The sequence below is a fragment of the Cololabis saira genome, chromosome 5, assembly GCF_033807715.1.
Source record: "Cololabis saira isolate AMF1-May2022 chromosome 5, fColSai1.1, whole genome shotgun sequence".
Lineage (NCBI taxonomy): Eukaryota > Metazoa > Chordata > Actinopteri > Beloniformes > Belonidae > Cololabis > Cololabis saira.
Window position 1 is genome coordinate 4,156,026 of NC_084591.1, and position 19,423 is coordinate 4,175,448.

Below are 19,423 nucleotides of genomic sequence, written 5' to 3' on the forward strand. Positions count from 1 at the left end.
GGTGTTCTGGTGTGGGCCGACACGTCACCCTGAGGCTTTTATTTAGTCATAAATGTTGATTTCAATCACCATCAAGCAGGAATTATTGCTCTTAGAGGTTATTCTGGGCCTCAGAAGCGGCTACCTGATGCAGACTCTCGGGCCGCAGACTCCAGAAGTCCCAAACCATGTCGGGGTCCTTCATGTGGGTTTGAGGATTGCGCTTCTGGGAATGAATGAAGGACGGAAACTGCAGGCAGGGAAAAAAAACAGGTCAGTGTGACGCGTTTCACACACCATTCATGTGATTTAAAAACAAAAAAAAGACTATTTGCATGTTAAAGGGAATCAGAAAATAAGTAGTTTATAGTTTAGTTTATTTTGCACATAAAACATAACAGTAAAAAACAAAGGTCAAATGAAGCATTGTGCAGGAGAGGTGGAAGCCAAAAACGCTTATGAAAATGCCCCCCCTTATATATATATATATATATATATATATATATATATATATATAAAGTGTAATATATATATATATATATATATATATATATATTACACTTTATATATATATATTTAAGACAGAAAAAGACAATTTAACATGAAAAAGAAAAACACTACTGAATTATTGAACGATGGGAAAAAAAAATGAAGGAAATGTATAATTGCATGAAAAAAGTACAATTTAAAAACTCCAGATGTATTTCTGATCTTAACTAAAAAATGTTTTTTGCAAGTGTTTTTTGAACAAAGCCAGTGAAGATATTGATTAGAGTGATGTAGGTAAATTGTTCCGTAGCGACGGTCCTCTGTATTTTAAAGTGCGTTGATTGTGTGAAGTCCGGCATAAAGGAAGGTGAAAGTCCTTTGAGTGTCGTGTCTGATATGAACAGATGTCTGAGGAAAACTTAAGAAAATTCTGGAAGCTGAGTGGCAGGTCATGAGATGAATATACAAACTTATACATAAATACACAGGTTTGATAGGTGTTCACATTGAAGATGAAGTTCTGGGTCATTTTCGGCTCACGTTATGAAAAATGACACCCACTCACCAGCAGGGCATCCCTGATGAAGAAAATGGGCGTGTTGTTGCCCGTCAGGTCCCAATTGCCCTCATCGGTGTAAAACTTGACAGCAAAGCCTCTGGGGTCCCGGACGGTGTCGGCTGAGCCCGACTCTCCAGCTGGAGACAAAAAAAACAACAGGAAATGGTGTTTAAGACTACGCCTGTGTTGAAAAAATCCAGTTCCCAATTCTAAATCGATTCTCATATTAATTCCTAAAAATCGATTCATATGTCCAAAGATCGATTTTTTTAAATTTTTTTTTTGGGAGGGGGGTTTTCTTTGCCTTTCTTTTATTTATTTACGTTTTTTTTTTTTTTCATCATTACATTACAACTTTTGGTTATTTTTTTGTTTATCCCCAAAAAAGGAATGTTTTGTTGGACACGAGAATAACTGGTGCCATGTTTTTGCCTTTAAATATGTTTAAAGGTATGAAAAAATTAAAGTGTTAGGTTATAATTGCATAAATTGTCTATATTTCATTACTTTATACACTGTCTTGGGGTTACATTTGCAAAAAAAAAACTTTGCTAAAAACCAAATGCTCAAAAATTAAAAACCAAAATGGACCGAAAATGGTCATATAATTCATGCAACAGCTCAAAAAAGTTTTAATAACACTAACCCAAATCAATATCGGAATCGAATCGAATCAAATCTTGATCATCGATTCTGAATCTTAAGAATCGGAATTGAACCTTGACATTTGAATCGATCCCCAGCCCTATTTAAGACATCAATTAGAAACACTAAGTTTCAGTATTTGAACAAGTTAAAGTTGGTAGGTCTGTTTTTGTGATATTTGCTGAAATTAATGCTGTTTTCTTAGATATTATTACATAAACTCAGTAATTTGAGAAATAAATCAGCTCATTTTGCACCACCTTGTTCCGTTACAGCTCCTCCTATCACAGCCAGGGGGCGTGTTTACAGAGCGCAATTCTGGAGCCACCTCCATTTGATGTATTATTTATTGGTTCTCAGGTATCTGATCTCTAAAGCCTCGGGTTTCCATAGAAAAGTAATTTAAATCATGCTTGTGCACCGCAGCTGGGATGCACTTGCTCTGGTGAGCACTAGGGGTGGACCTCACGATACAATACACATCACGATACCTGAGTCACGATACGATACGATATTGCGATATCCAAATTGCTTCTTCTGCAGAAAGGGGTCCATGGTGGCTCTTCTTCGGACTGCATGCATTTAATTTAAAATACTTTTGTCAGGCACAGTCAGGCATAACGTTAAAGCTCTCTTTTAAAGACAAAATACGCTTAATATCTTACCAAGGCAAGTCCGTTTCCTTCAACTGTCCGACGTGCTTTCTCTTCAAATGCTTGTGCATTACTGACGTGCTCCCGTGATAAGCATCATCTTTTTATTCGCCGTATCCAAGCTAAAATGCTCCCAAACTTTTGAAGTTTTGTTACATGCAGCTGCTGTACAGGACGCCGTGATTTTTGTTTTACCCACCACCGCTCGCAGAGACGCTATCGTGCATGCGTGACTCTCGGCAGAGATTGTATTGAAGTGAGATGCCTCACTCCATTGGAAAAACACGTCTGGCGACAATTGTCGACAATGGAATTCATCGTCGACAATTTTGACTATTGATTTTTGTCGACAACGTATACGATAAAGTCGTATTAGATTTACAACCCGTCTGAAACGTGATTTTTTTTTTTTTTTTTGGTAAACAATCGATATTCACCCTGTCTGGTGAAAAGATGCGGCCTGCTCACTCCTCAGGTTAAGGAGGAGACCTGAACTCAGTGCAGGGCCCCCCGGGGTTGGTAGAGGATGGCAATGCACAGGACTGTCACTTAGGTAGGAGCACTGGGTGATAAAATGGGAAAAAATCGGGGATAAAAAATATATAAAAAAATAAATAAATAAAAAAATAAAAAAATAAAAAAAACATTGATATTCAAATTTTGAATATCTATATTGAATCAGCTGGAAAAGTATCGTGATATATTGCCATATCGATATTTTTGCCCACCCCTAGTGAGCACGGCGCTCTCCCAAACAGCAGGAGGAAGGGCTCATGAATGTTGTAAGCGTTTAAATTTTCTCGACAATAAATGGATTTTTGGGAAGTTTTAAGACTTTAATTGAAAAGTTAAAGTCTTAAAACTTCCCAAAATCCATTACAAACTTGGTCAAATTTGTTGGTAACCTGCCCTGGTTGAAGCATCCATCAAACTATATTTTGTTGTAAAACCTTTAGTAAGAGCCAGCCGGTCCCAAAGACATGGGATTTTTATCCTCTTATTCTTCTTCTGCTGCTTTTTTAAGCTCTTAGTCATCTGATCATCCACAATGTCCTCCTGATGAACCTGGGCTGCGTGTCCTCCGGCAGCTACAGACACAGTCTTGTGATCTTAATACTTAAATAATATCTGAAGCTGTACAGGAAGCTGAAGCTGCTGTGGTCTTACAGCCTTTATTTTTAATACTTTTCTCTCTCTTTCGCTGAGGAAGCTAACCAATCACACAGTTGCAGGATTTCCCTCTTTGAACGGCTGATAAAATGACTGAAGACACTTGTGAACCCAATAACTATTTGTTTTAACATTCATTTATGGTTACCAACAAATCTATGGAGGATTTTTAGTGCCAAAATGAAATAAATAAATACATAATTCATTAATTAAAATGGGAATGTTAATGAAATAATGAAATATGTCATTAATTAAAATACAATTCATTTTAAGTAAAAACATTTTTTTATTATTTCTGTATTTAATTAATTAATGACACATTGCAACACGAAATCATTAATTAAATGTGTCATTAATTAATTAAATACTGAAATAATTAAAAAAAAATGTTTTACTTAAAATGAATTGTATTTTAATTAATTAATGACATATTTAATTCCAATTTTAATTAATTAATGACACATTGAATGAATGAATGATACATTTCATTCCCATTTTAATTAATTAATGATGTATTTATTTATTTAATTTTGGTACTAAAAATCCTCCATACAAATCTGCCCGGTGCATTTTGGAAAATCCCTTTAAAGATCACCTGTAAATACTCTCTTTTTTTTTTTTTTTTTTTTTAATTTCTCTCCAGACTTTCATTGGTTTTTTCTTTTTCACACACTAAAGCGTTGCAGGTTTATACAGCAGAATTGCTTTTCATTTAGTCCCATTTGGGGGGGATTGAAGCATTGATCCAGCGAGCTGTGTGGAGACCAACAAATATTTAATGCCTGTAATTCAGTAACTATTCCACCATAAATAAATAATTCAAGTCCCTGCGTGGTACTCTAGTAGCACAGAGTGATGTGTGTGTTTACATTATTTGACTGATGAAAGCACAATTAATGAAGATTTAACGGGCGCCTGGGCCCTTTAGAAAAACTAATTAGTTGAATACAAATAATTTGAATAAAATCATTAAATAGAGAAGTTTTATGTAGTCGGGGACACTCAACTGTAAGTATATATGAAAGACCTAAATACACTGAGATTACATGAAACATAAAATGAACTGCAGACCCTGATGTGCAGTGAATATTTTCACAACACAACTTAGCTGCTCCAATTGCACATATAACACTGAGATGTGTACAAAATCCAAACCAACACGCAGTCCTGGAGGGACGTGGACTTTGTTATTGGAAATAGCCCAACTCGTTGGATCTAATGTTCACTGTTACGCAACTAACAGGGTTTAATTTAAACCGTGTCCCTCCAGACGCTGAGACATCAATCTGCGATGACATGCAGGACTTTTTATATTCATTTATTTAAGGAAATCAAATCTGTAAGCAACCACAAGGCATAAATCTTTAAACGATTGGTCATCCTTACCCACGGTGGAGAAACGGATAGCAATGGGGGTCGTCTTGCCAACATGCTCAAACACCTTGGCCTTGGAGTAGCGGGTGATGTCATGAGTGACCTCAAAGTAACCAAACGCTCCTGAAACAAGGAGGAAAACAAGTTTACACAATCAAATCAGATTTATTCACATTTGACTCAAGTGTTGCAAAATATCAGCAACGGGGACGTGAAATCATCCGATGGCCTGCAACAACATGTTCAAAGTCTCTGGCCTTGATCTGAAAAGCTTGCAAAGATTAGCATTTGTCTGGAGCTAAGCCATAAACCAAAAGGACCATTCACATACCTGCAAGCTGCTTGAATGCATGATTATCTTTTTTAAATCTAAAATTACCTCCCTCAGAAGTTAGGTATTTCTGAAAGATTGTTTCCACAAACACAATTTCTAACATGAAACCCAGGCCACGGTGACCACAAACACTTGGGAGCTTCCCAACTGTTTATTACTTAATTATAACACAGCTTTTGGACACTGTGGCAACTGAATTAAAAAGAGTGAAGAGTTGGTTTGATTCAAATAAACTCACGTTAAACCTTAATAAAACCAAGTTCATAATATTTGGAAAACGATTGATAAACTCACAAAAGAAACTTATGATAAATGACATAGAAATAGAGAGAAAATTAGAAAATTATTTAGAGAAATACAATTTCTTGGAGTCATAATAGACAACAAATTATTCTGGAAGCCACACATACAGTACATTAAAGCCAAAATATCCAAATCAATTGCAATATTATACAAAGTCAAACACCTTCTTAATCAATCATCACTATACACCTTGTACTGCTCCTTCATACTTCCATATATGAGCTACTGTGTGGAAGTGTGGAGGAACACATATAAAACTAACACGGATACAATATTCAAACTTCAAAAAAGAGCAATAAAAATTGTAAATAAAGCGGCCTTTAGAGAATCAACAAACCCACTCTTCATCAAACTGAGAACACTCAAATTCAAGGATCTGGTCGACTTCAAAACTTTACAAATCATGCACAAAGCAAATCATCATCAGTTGCCACAAGACATCCAGAAGTTGTTTCAAATAAAATAAAATAAACACAATCTCAGGGGGATATGCAATTTTTAAAAACAGCATGTACGAACAAACATCAAAACCCATTGTGTATCAGTGAAGGGAGTTAATCTGTGGAACAACTGTAAAGATGAAATTAAATCATGTAATTCACCGAGTAAGTTCAAACGAATCTTTAAAAACAGTACTCTTTATGGATACAAAACGGAAATGGACACATGAACTGACAGCCAATGACCAAAGAGCCTTGCTCAGCTCAACCACTTTTTCTTTTTCTTTTCTTTTATGCTTTTCTTTTGGAGTTTTGTGAAATGAATACATTGTAAAAACAGAACATTAGAAGGGGTAGGACTAGAAAAGTTTTTTGAAACTTCATCCTACACCATTCCAAACAGGAAATATTTATCTACATATAGATTTGTCTCTTTAATTTGCTTTGTTTTGCTTATGGTTTTCTTTGTTTTTTTTTTCGGTATATACATTTTATGTATTCTGATTATTTTGTTTTTGTTTTAACCTGTTTGAATAAATAATTAAATGAAATGAAATAAACATAAAAAGTAAGCCGTCTGTATTGGACACCGACCTGCCCCTTTGGCATGCACCACCCTCTCGGGGATTCGTTCCCGGTCAAAGTGGGCCATCTCGTCTGTGAAGACCACATCCTGGACCAGGAGAGGACCGCGGGGTCCAGCCGTCTGCAGGTTCAGCTTGTCCCCGATGGGGTGACCGGCTCCTGTGGTCAGAACATCTGCTTTCTGAGATAAACAAGAACAAAAAACATTAATAAACAATGGAAAAAAATATTTTAAAACTTTGTATTAAACGCCAACTGAAAAAAAAATATTGGTTTGAGTTAGTTTGTGTTTCAGTGTAACCTGCAAAGGTCCAAAAATTTGCATTGAGCTTGGTAGTGCTATAAAAGAGCCTGGATCTCTCTCAATTTAAAAAAAAAAAGACTAAAACAAAAATTGTTATTAAATTATGTCTCTTATTAAATGTTTTATGTACCAATAAATTATGTATTATTTGTATTATTTTATTTTTTTATTATTATTATTATTATTATTATTATTACTATTATTATTATTATTTATTAAAAAAAAAAAAAGATATGCAAGCCGCAGATATTTATGTTAGATTAGATATTTACTACATGTACAGAAGGATTTTGAACTGTAAATGATGTACATGTTTGTACCTAAATAGATCCTTTCCTAACAGTGTATTTTAACACGGCAGCAACTTTGCTGATTAAAACGGGACAGAACCAAGAGAAAATAACTGTATTTATTTATCTATTTATCTGTTTGAAATCTGCTTCTACTTCTATCTGCTAAAGAAGAAGTAGCGTATTCTTCTTTGCATTTATTTTGTCTTAGTTTTGATTCTAATTCCGGTTAGAGCGCCCCGAGCGGTGGAAGAAAAATCCACGGAATAGAATAACCTTTGTATAAGCTGCATGGTTGAAAACCTATGAAAGAAGTAGCGGCTTATAGTCCAGAAAATACTGTATTTATTCGTTTTCTATTGTAATGTGTCTTGATGGGACTGTGTGAATGTGGTTGTGAGCCCTGTCAAAGAGGAATTTCTGTCACCATTGGGACAGACAATAAAGTATTCTAATCTAATCTAAACTCACAGAAATGTTTGATCCCCAGCATGAACTAAGAGAAATGAGTCATGGTGAATTACTCTATTACTATATTGCAAACAGCATAAGTAAACACGTGTGTGGCTTTTTCTGCATCACAGCTCTTCTTTTTGAATCTGAATAGCTGCTTAAACCATAAAAAGGGCATAAATACAAAATAAAAACGCATATATATTAAGAATCAAATACTAAAGTCACTTGAGGTGACAGGTTGCTGTTTGCAGCTGTTTGCTCTGATTGCATAACAGTTCAACCACCTTCCTTGGACAATGACTTGCATGTATTTACTTTGACTGCACTTCAGCTGATCTTGTGTTTTAAGCTCTAAATAATAAAAATAAAAATAAACTGGGATTTTGCTGGACGTGATTTCAGGAAGGTCCAGTTTTATCCTGAAACGTCAGCAACAAAAGCAAAAACAACGCCAAAAAGACCACGAAATAAACATTTAACGGAAAATTAACACGAATTCATGGATTAACATATCTTTAAAGGGTTTATATTGAATATAAAGAGCATGTGTCACACTAAGGAGCGTAGCTTTTGACTCTACCCAACACGACCTCTCACCCATTTACTCCCAAACACCCAGATAAAACACGATATCAGAGTAAATACGAACCTGTGAGCTCCTATTCTCCTTCCATATCTTCATTTGGTCGGTAGATTTGTCTCTGTTGTCAGCCATGTCGATAATTAAAGCCTGAAGTGTTTTTAGACCACACGGTGTGCAGGAGGTGTAGCGGAGAAAAACGTTATCGGTTTATTCCTTATTCCAACAACACAATTATTCTTCCTGGACTTTGTCCACGTGACCCCGCCCCTCACTTCTGATTGGCTGAGAGACGCGATCCATCTGACCTTCTTTTGATTTGATGAGAAGGGAGGAAAGCACTAACACTAAAGGTTGTCTGTTATCTCTTTGGGTCCGTTTTATGTAATAATTTAGTAATAATGTTATTTCAATGTATGAAAAACGGATTCTTTACATCAATATTGAACATTAAATGATGTATAGCTTTTAAATCATGTGTAGAGGAAGCAACAAGCTTCAGGTGAATAATTTTAGTAGGTTAATAGACAAATCACAGAACAGGCAGTACTGGAGTTGAGGGTGGATGAGGGGGGATGGCATTCCCTCCTGAAATAAAAACGGTCCAAATCATCCCCCCTGTAAAACTGCCATCCCCCCTTTCCATCCCTTATGTCATTTCATCAATGAATGTGGTTTTACTGCTATTTCAACATTTAGAGTCATCATCAGAAAAATAACACCAGAAAAATAACTTATTTGACAATTTTCACCTGTTTCAGTTTAATTTTCACTTGAAATAAGTAGAAAAATCTGCCAGTGGGACAAAACTTATCTTCTTATTACAAGCAAAAAAAAAATCTTGTTCCACTGGCAGATTTTTCTACTTATTTCAAGTGAAAATCTACTTGAAACAGGTGAAAATTGTTGTTTTTTCCAGTGATGAGTCTTCTTTTAAGTGTAATGAGAATGAGATGAGGCTATGGCGTAGCCTACGGCGTACCCTACGCCGTAAGCTACGCCGTAGCCGTGGCAACAGAGCCTGCAGCGCACCGCCGTCCGCTCTCTATGGAGCCAAATCAAGGCCAAAAGTTTTGCTAATTTGAAAATAAAATTTGAACCTGAAAATTCTTTTTTACAGTTAAATTTTTTTTTTCAGTATCAGATCTTTTTTTCAGTTTCAGAACTTTTTATTTCAGTTTCAAATCTTTTTTTCAGTTTCACATCTTTTTTTTTTCAGTTTCACATCTTTTTTTTCAGTTTCAGATCTTTTTTTTTTCAGTTGAAATTTTTTTTTTCAGTTTTGGACTTTTGGCCCCGATATGGCGTGGGGGGCGTGGCATCAACTGAGAGGGGCGTGGCATCATGAGTGACAGCATAACAGAGAATGCGGGGGACGTTCCTCAGTCATGTTGCCTTCAGGAAACGTAGGTTGCAGAAGTAAAATATCCATAGCTCTCCGCTCTCCGCTCTCGCCGGGATGGAGGCGTGCAGTAGCCGCGCCCGGACCGACGGCTCTGCTCCCCGCTCTCACACACAGCGGGGACCGAGCCGCTCTGGAAATAACTACATAATAACTACATACTGGGGGTCCGTGGCAGAGGGAGGGGGGTTACACTGGGACACTGTGAGCCCAGGACGATCCATGGGAAGTGGACACTGGGGCTGGAAACGAGTGCGCGCATGGGACAGGGGTGGGGGCATGGGCGGCATGAAGGCATCTGATTGGTTCTTTCCCCCTGCCAATCCTCTGGTCCTCTCACCAATCCGTTTCATTCGGACCGCAAAAAACAGATTGGTTAGAGTTTTTACAGGATTAAAGCTGTCAGAGAGGTCGGATGTTTTTCTTTCCTTTTTCTGAACACATTATTCACTGACTACTCTCAGGATGGAAGGACCCGTTTACACGGAGCAAAAACGGAGGTGTTTTCATGCGTTTTGGCCGTTCGTTTACACGAAAACGGAGCTCAAAGTCACCAAAAACCATCATTTCTGAAAACTCCGGCCAAAGTGGAGATTTTCAAAAACTCTGTTTTCACGTTTGCGTCTAAACAGAGGAAAACGGAGATTTAGGCTTCAGAACGTCACATTATGCAACAGAAACGTCACCAGCATCATGAATGCGACCTGTGTTTACAATTAGTTTGGCCACCGTCAATATTTTCTTGTATTTTACCGGTTTTATATTCTAAAGTCACACTTAAAAGTAACTCCACTTCTCTGTCACTCCAAACCAAAGACTCTCGTTCCGTCTTGGAAGTAAAGCCTGAATTATGGTCCCGCGTTAAATCGACGCAGAGCCTACAGCGTAGGGTACGGGGCGACGTGCGTTGGTGTAACGCGGAACCATAAATCAGCCTTCACTGGAAGTTACACGTGTCATATGTTGATGTTTTTTCCAGGATTCTGATTGGCTGGCATGACGTTAATCAGAATCAGAATCAGAATCAGAATCAGCTTTATTGGCCAGGTTCGAACATTGTCCAACAAGGAATTTGATTCGGTTATTTCGCTCTTTGGTAGTAAAAAAAAAATAAACAATAAACAAATGTGGTATTACTATATACATATAAACATTTTAACATTTTAAGGTGCAGCAGTTTGAGGTAGTGATAAAAGAAGGATAGTTCTGAATAAAAATAAGAATAAGTATAAGAATAAAGTATAAGTATAACCTATATACAATTTTAACAGACAAATTATACAAAAAATACAAAAAATTATACAAAAGGAAGTACAAAAGTGAGAGGTGCAGCAGAGTGAGGCAGACATGATTATTAAAGAGGGTGCTGGATGATTTTTATTGCACGTGTTTGGTTACTCTGAGACTTATTATTGTGGGAGTTCATCAGAGCAACCGCTTGCGGGAAGAAACTGTCTTTGTGTCTGGAGGTTCTGGCGCACAGAGCTCTGTAGCGCCGTCCAGAGGGGAGGAGTTGGAACAGGCGGTGTCCCGGGTGTGAGGGGTCTGCAGAGATTCGACCTGCCCGTTTCCTGGTCCTGGACCGGTACAGGTCGTCGATAGATGGGAGGTTAGTCCCAACTATCCTCTCTGCAGTCCTGATGGTTCGTTGCAGTCTGTGCCTGTCCAGTTTGGTGGCTGATCCAAACCAGACAGTGATGGAGGAGCAGAGAACAGACTGGATTATTGCAGTGTAAAATGTGATCAGCAGCTGCTGTGGCAGGTTGAACTTCCTGAGCTGCCGCAGGAAGTACAACCTCTGCTGCGCCTTCTTCCTGATGGAGTTGATGTGGGTGGACCACTTCAGGTCCCGGGAGATGGTGGACCCCAGGAACTTGAAGGAGTCTGTGGAGGAGACGGTGCTGTTGAGGATGGTGAGGGGGAGGAGTGGCAGTGGGTTTTTCCTGAAGTCCACTGTCAACTCCACAGTCTTGAGCGGGTTCAGTTCCAGGTGGTTCCGACCGCACCAGTGGACCAGCTGATCCACCTCCCGTCTGTACGCGGACTCGTCACCTTCCCGGATCAGGCCGATGACGGTGGTGTCGTCCGCGTACTTCAGGAGCTTCACAGACGAGTCCCCTGAGGTGCAGTCGTTAGTGTATAGGGAGAAGAGCAGTGGTGAGAGGACGCACCCCTGGGGGGCGCCAGTGCTGATGGTACGGGTGCTGGATGTGATGCTCCCCAGCCTCACCTGCTGCCTCCTGTCACTCAGGAAGCTGGTAATCCACTGACAGGTGGGGGCAGGCACGGTGAGCTGGGTGAGCTTCTGGTGGAGGATTGCAGGAGCGATCGTGTTGAACGCCGAGCTGAAGTCCACAAACAGGATCCTTGCATAAGTCCCTGAGGTGTCGAGATGACGCAGGATGTAATGCAGTCCTATGTTGACTGCGTCATCCACCGACCTGTTTGCCCGGTAGGCAAACTGCAGGGGGTCGAGCAGGGAGCCTGTGGTGTCCTTCAGGTGGCTCAACACCAGTCGCTCAAAGGTCTTCATGACCACAGACGTCAGGGCGACGGGTCTGTAGTCATTTAGACCAGTGATGGTGGGTTTCTTGGGGACTGGGATGATGGTGGAGCGTTTGAAGCATGAGGGCACCTCACACAGCTCCAGGGACCGGTTAAAGATCCGTGTGAAGGTGGGGGCCAGCTGCTCGGCGCAGGCTCTCAGGCAGGAAGGGGACACGCCGTCCGGGCCTGGAGCCTTCCTGATCTTCTGCCTTTTGAACAGCCGGCACACGTCTTCCACAGAGATCTTCAGTGCAGGCAGGGTCTTGGGTGGGGGGAGGGGGGTAGACAGAGGTGGGGGGGGTTGGCTGAGGTGAGGTGTGAAAAGGTGGGCAGTGGGGGGGGATGGTGGAGGTGGAGCCGCAGGGGGGGAGGAGGGGGATGGTGATGGTGGAGCCGCAGGGGGGGAGGGTAAGGGGGGGGGAGGTGGTGATGATGATGAAGATGATGAAGGTGATGATGATGGTGATGATGATGAAGGTGATGATGATGATGAAGAAGATGATGAAGGTGATGATGATGGTGATGATGATGATGGTGATGATGATGATGAAGAAGATGATGAAGGTGATGATGATGGTGATGATGATGATGGTGATGATGATGAGTCGAACCGGCAGTAAAAGCTGTCAATAACAGCGTATTTATGCGGATCCGTGTAAACGAAGAGATTTTGAAAATGAACGATGGAATTTTTCAAAACGTAGAAGGGAAAATCTCCGTTTTTGTAAATACCCGGCTATGTGTAAACGGGGCCTTAGAAGTCACCTATCTTTTGTTCAGCAGTGAGCTCTTATTTGCACTGATAGCACCCTGTATAGTTTTATTCCCCTTCAGTCTGGAGGATTCATCCTGAATTAAATCAAAAACTGAGTTCATGCAGCAGTTTTGAATTTGCCAAAGTCCAGAAAAGTAGCTGGAGGATTGTATTTTTAACTGTACTTATGTTTCTAAATGCAGTTTGCATTCTTTGTAAAGTTCCTTGAGATGATTTTGTGAACTGGCTCTCGAATTGAACTAAATAATGAGATATTATTTAAATATTATATAATTTATATATTTCAATGAAATAAAAAACTGAGTTATACAGCAGTTTTGAATTGAATTTGTTTAACTGTATCAATCTTTCTAAACTTAGTTGGCAATGCATTCTTTGTAAAGTTCCTTGAGATGATTTTTGAAGTAACTACACTGAGATTCACTTTAACTTCTTGTCTGACTTTACCTCAACAAGTTGTCTTTGTCATCCAAAAATAAGGGGGGAGTGAGACATCTTTCTTTTTCCGTCTCTCTTCTTCCAGAAATCCAAAGTAATACCAACAACTGATCAGTTTTATTGTTGAATTGCTTTTTATTTGAAACAGCATTCACACAATACACTGTATTCTTGAGGCACATTCACATCGAGTGCTAAATAACTTCATGCATGGTCGAATGTAAGCTACAGCTTTTATTGAATCGAATGCAAATGCTGACTGTGAATGGAAATATTGCTTTATTATTTGGCACAGTAGGAAATATTGTCTATTATATGACTACAGGAGTGTTATTTTTGGATAGATTTTCAAAGTGAGGTGAGAAATGCTGTCAGAACTTGAGCGAACAGGTTCCACTCGCAAAATTCAAAACACAAATAACAACGATGCATGGGACTGATTATGCTTCAAGAGTTACACATGTTACAGAAGTCACTTTCCAAAGTTACAACACTACTGCACAATGTTGTAGAGAATATCTGAGACCGATGAAACCTTGACATTCTGAGCTTGTCAAGACGCTTGTCACACTGTTGTCATTTTAGCCGTATTACCACTTAGTTTGAAAGCAGCAAAATGACTTGAACCGGCTACCTTTTGCTTAACATCAAAAGGTGAAGTTGGAATTTGACAAGAGTCTGGTGAGAAACGACTCACTCAGGATATCGAGGTGTTTTGTCGGACATAAAATAAACCTCTAGAAAGGAGTTAGTACTAATATTTTATGCCACAGGTAAAATTCCCAGAGGTGTTTTTGATGATAGTTAATTGATCAGCAGTGAAATTATGTTTTTATATAGTGTTTTTGTGGATGGAGTTAGGTGCTCATTAATTGTAATCCTGCAAAAAATGTGATTTGCACCCAGAATTAAGAAGAAAAAGAAAAAAAAGGACGATGCGTAGACGGCTTTAGTCAACTATTTACAGTTTTCAGTATGATTCTGCAACAAGTATTGCATTAAAAATAGAATAATGTTAACTTTCTATGATGATTACATTGGATTTGGCCACCCTGCAACAACTGCTACAAATTACAATTATTTCACCTGGATAAGAGTACCTGGATATTTTCAAAAGCACAATAAATACTAAACATACCAAAACCTCTCCAATCTGTCAGTGTCTCCAAACTAACTCAACTCGGCTCTGTATCTGCTACGAAGTCGGCCGGAGTTGCTGCAATCAGAGACGGGGAGTCGCCGCCCGCAGGGCCGGTATCACGACCGTCCGTCCAGACCGCCGTCCTCTCACCAGCTAACCAGCTAACCAGCTAACCGAGGCTACAACCAGAGTGGGCACCATGCAGAGGGGGGGCGGCCGCCCAGGCTGGGCTGCTTCTTTTTGCTTTTTTTAAAATTTAAAATCACGCCAAAATGTCCAAACGGAAATCTTTTATCACAAACCTGTGACAGCAAAAACAAACGTTCACTTTCTCCGAGAAGACTCGCCGCTTACAGGCGTTTTCAAGACCAGCTTCACCCATAATGCACCTGGGCCAGGATGAGGCTGGGTGATAACGATAGTGTTTAAACTTAGTTAGTAGGGGAGTAATGATGCACTCGTTTCCACGTGGAACACCAGCGTTTAAGATTCCTCTCCGTTAGACGAAGGTGAGGCGCTAGCTCCGGCGTTTTCACCGTCACGGAGACGCATACCGAATTATAAACGCTACCCGACTGTGACGCCGTAACAAACCCGTGGCACCGGACGAGGCGACAGTCCCAGAGGACGCGAAGACGTGAGTGTTTGGATTAAAATGGGGGTTGGAGGTGCGCGGAGAGGACTAGATCCTGCGGAGAGGGTGCCACATGGACACGGGCTTCCTCAGGGTGGCCAGCATCTGGTTCCAGTGGGTGATGCCCATCCCGCTGGCCTCGGGGCCGATGATCACGTGGCCCAGGTTCTCGCCCCGGCCGTCGTCCGTGGCCTCGGCGACCGTCACCCTCAGGGAGAGCTCCTGCAAGCAAGACGACACGGTCACATCACCGGCTCTGCGAGCAAAACTGTTGGGTGTCCCTGTGCTGATCTTTATGGCATCAGCTCAACAGATGTGTGATAGCTTTTACCATTTCAACCTCATTTATCCACATTTCATTTTTTTTTTGTACAGTTTGGTTTATTTTTTAACTGAAAAAGCAACAACATTTTTGTACATTATAAAGGTCCAGCATGCAGGATGTAGATTAATACCACCACTAGGGGTGTAACAATATATCGTGCCACGAAATTTTGCGATACAAAAACGTTACGAAACGTGTCGTGGAGGTGACAAACTGTATCGCGATATTGGGTTATTAATATTAATCTATTGTGTTTACTAGTAACGCGCATCCGACCGCGACCGCACCTCGACCCGCGGACCAGAATCTTCCTCCGCTCAGAAGAAACTAGTACCGTTTTCCGGTCCCGTTTTGAGCTCTGAACTTTTACTGATGTAAGTCTGGTGTAGAGTTAAGCCTTACCTTATTAAATTAAACCTTTTTGGGGTGGTGAGTAGGATAAACACGGGGAAACTTCTGCTGAGTTCCAGTGTACTTTAATGTCCCTCAACAGTGTAGGATTTTAGAACATCAACACAGCACCTAGTGCCGTACTGTGGCGTATCACTCCGCCCAATCTAAAACAGACTAATCACTACAGATAAACTGACTAGTGTCATTATAGTCCCTGATTTACATCAGAATATAAAGAATATATTTATAAAATAATGAACCCTGAATTACCAAAATAACCTTCTTAACAAAAATAAATCTCCTCTTACACTTATAAGGTGAGCATGAATCAATCTTTTTTATTTTATCATATAAAAATGGACCATCCTTGTATATAACGTTTAGCACAGCAATCTGACGGGGAAATAAAAAATAACCATCACGTTTAACCAACGCTGGGTTGATACGAACGGCTGGTTGCTTCGCGAAGGATAGTAGCACGACGATTACGGATGAAGAACTGATACCAGCTAGTATTAACCAACTGTCAATCAATCATATTAGAAATAAGTGCATTGCTTGGTATAAACTCTCCTGGCGTGGTACAAAATAATTCACCTCCTTCAGAGTCGTCATGGGTGTGAAATCAAAGCAAAAAAGGCTGTAAAAATTGACTTTCGGAGTCTCCCTCTAGTGGTCGGTTGAGGAACTGCAACAAAACTTAGTCTCAATGCAGGAAGAAGATGGTTCTTGCTTGGTCCCACCAGTGCATAGACATATATACGTAGACGCCCCATCGAGTGCTGAGCCGTACGTCAACGACGCCGCCATATTGGATGTGGCAAGACTGCGCTGTAAACTAATACAAGTAAATTGACTTATTTTCATAAAGCGCCTTTCTACAAAGAAATTTACGTTTTACATCTCATTTATTCATTCACACACGCACTAATATACTTGGGAAACAGTTAGGCACCAAATATAATATATTTAATTTTCTCAGACGGCAAAAATAAGAACTTTATTGATTCCACATAGGAGTAATTCATGTTATATCAGCTATAGAGAACAAGGTAGTGCCGAAAAACAATATATATCCCCCTCACAAAAATAAGAAAAATAGAGAAACATATTTTCTCATCAACAAAACATATTTTACATAAACATTTAAAATTTTTCAAGTAACAAAATAACATATTTGAACCATTTTTCAAATTTTTTCAGTTATTTTATTGTCTGAAAAATTGTTCAAATGTTATTTTGTTATTTGAAAATTTGTTTTATTATATTATATATTATAATATAATAATATATTATATTTGGTGCCTAACTGTTTCCCAAGTATATTAGTGCGTGTGTGAATGAATAAATGAGACGTAAAACATAAATTTCTTTGTAGAAAGGCGCTTTATGAAAATAAGTCCATTGACTTGTATTAGTTTACAGCGCAGTCTTGAACATCCAATATGGCGGCGATGTTGACGTACGACTCAGCGCTCGATGGGGCGTCTACGTATATATGTCTATGCCACCAGTGCAATTTGCTGCACCAGGAGTTGACACATGAACCTTCTTGTGATGTACTGCCCCCATGTGGTCAGGAGGTGCATTACTACATAGAGTTGCTTTAAATTCCACTAACAATTCTAACCAGAATTACTCTTATTGACCTTTCTGCAAATGCAGTTTGTTTTTAAATGCTGACATGCTTTATTTATGGGTTTTACTTTTATTAAATGTACTTTTATTTAATCACGAGGGGCCGTACTGTCCTTTCGTATTTTTAACATGAAAGCAGGACCAACAGGAACATAGAATACACACAAAAATGCGACTTTGACCACAGAATAGAGTCTTTGGCATGCTGTTTTATGTTATTACTCCTCATTCTGGGAACATTAGTGTGAAGCTTCACCTGCAGGACGAGGGACGGCACAGAGAAGATCATGGCTTCGTTGAAGATGGGGTTCGTGTCGTCCCTCTTTGTTGAAGTCTTCTTCTTGCTGATCTTTCTGCCGTCTTGTAGGAGGTACACTTTGACGAAGGGATCTGATCGTGAAAAGAAAGGAAGGAGAACACACACACACACACACACACACACACACACACACACACACACACACACACACACACACACACACACACACACACACACACACACACACACACACACACACACACACACACACACACACACCGCTCATTAAAGAGGTGTCACTCAGAAGTCACATCATTATCTCTGCAGATGAAAACAGCAGCGTCTCCACAGGTGACCTTTATCTGCTGAATGTTTGTATGACAAGTCAATCAAGACCCCGGTGTTTCTCTGGAGGAAGATTAATGCGTTTCTACTACAGTTACCACACGTTTCCTCCAGCGGGAGGAGGAGAGTGGGTTCGTAAACGTCCCACATGAGTGTGGACAGGCCAGCTGACAGTCCTGCCGGGGCCCCGGACAAAATAATCTAAGATGGGCCCCCCTGCGCCCGGATCTCTCCTTCTCCTCTTCCTCTCCTCTCCCTCTGCTCTTCAGGTTTTTATACAAGCTAATGGACGTTAACATTAGAGCTAGCCAGTTAGGTTAAGTTACAAGGTTGGTAAACGTTGTAACTGTTTCTTACCTTGCTCTACGCTGACTTTATTAATTCCAGCTTCACCGTCACCACCTTTTTAAAATATTTGTGTAGAGAATCTCTGAGGCCTCTATTTTCTTCTTCTCTTCTTCTCTTTTCTCTTCTTTTCTGAGCACCGGACTTGTGCTGACCGGACATTTTGACCATTCTAATGGTTGAATTAAATGATAACATCAAATTTTGATCAGCGGCCAAACCATTTTTGTGTTGGGGGTTCTTGACCACAAGGACAATTAGGAAGAAAACAAATAACAAGCTTTTATGTAACTCAAATACTACATATTTTTCCACAAATAGGCATATTTTGAAACATTTTGAAAAAATGATTCCATAATTTAATGAAAATTAAAAAAAAAATACCGAATTTTCTGGACTATAAGCCGCACCTGCATACAAGCCGCATCCGCTCTATTTAAAAAAAAAAAAAAGATATGCAAGCCGCAGATATTTATGTTATTAGATTAGATATTTACTACATGTACAGAAGGATTTAGAACTGTAAATGATGTACATGTTTGAACCTAAATAGATCCTTTCCTAACAGTCAGTGCGTTCACATGCAGCAATTCAACCTGGTTTGCAGATCTGATCAGATAATGACATGCAGAAGATTGGATCACTTGTCTGATTACACATGCTGTTCTGAGATCAGACTGAATCAGATTGAATAAGCCACTGTAACCAGAGCATGGCTGACTCCGTGACGCTAGGTGGCGCTGTACCCGAGGTAACCATGGTAACCATTTCAACAAAGAGCCACTTCCGGTTGACCTCCGCTTAACAACAAGGAAAGGAAAAAGTGCATTCTAACTGCTTTCCTATTAATAATCTGTCTAAAACAGCCTTTCTCAACCTTTTTTTCAGTCATGACACCTTTAGAAAGTGAATAAAATCTCACGACACCCCAGAGTAAAATATAATTAAAAACCGCACTGCATCGCTCTGACTGTAAATGCATAAGTCCCGTTTATTTTGTATCAATAACTTGAACACGTT

General features: G+C 39.7%; 2 protein-coding genes across 3 annotated transcripts in view; both read right to left on the reverse strand.

Moving 5' to 3' along the window:
• The window catches only part of cat (catalase), a 30,448-nt gene extending 22,070 nt beyond the window's left edge, over positions 1–8,378 (reverse strand). Inside the window, exons 1-5 of the mRNA XM_061720835.1 lie at positions 8,231–8,378; positions 6,541–6,712; positions 4,882–4,992; positions 1,034–1,164; positions 125–229 (exon numbers count right to left, since the gene is read on the reverse strand). Coding sequence (XP_061576819.1) covers positions 125–229; positions 1,034–1,164; positions 4,882–4,992; positions 6,541–6,712; positions 8,231–8,296 — 585 coding nt within the window. The 5' untranslated portion in view covers positions 8,297–8,378. The remainder of the gene's footprint in view (positions 1–124; positions 230–1,033; positions 1,165–4,881; positions 4,993–6,540; positions 6,713–8,230) is intronic.
• Positions 8,379–13,458: 5,080 nt separating this feature from the next.
• syt12 (synaptotagmin XII) overlaps positions 13,459–19,423 on the reverse strand; it is a 51,692-nt gene continuing 45,727 nt past the window's right edge. For both annotated transcript variants that reach the window (XM_061722409.1, XM_061722408.1), the window contains exons 7-8: positions 17,711–17,844; positions 13,459–15,320 (exon numbers count right to left, since the gene is read on the reverse strand). In XM_061722409.1, coding sequence (XP_061578393.1) covers positions 15,147–15,320; positions 17,711–17,844 — 308 coding nt within the window. In that variant the 3' untranslated portion in view covers positions 13,459–15,146. The remainder of the gene's footprint in view (positions 15,321–17,710; positions 17,845–19,423) is intronic.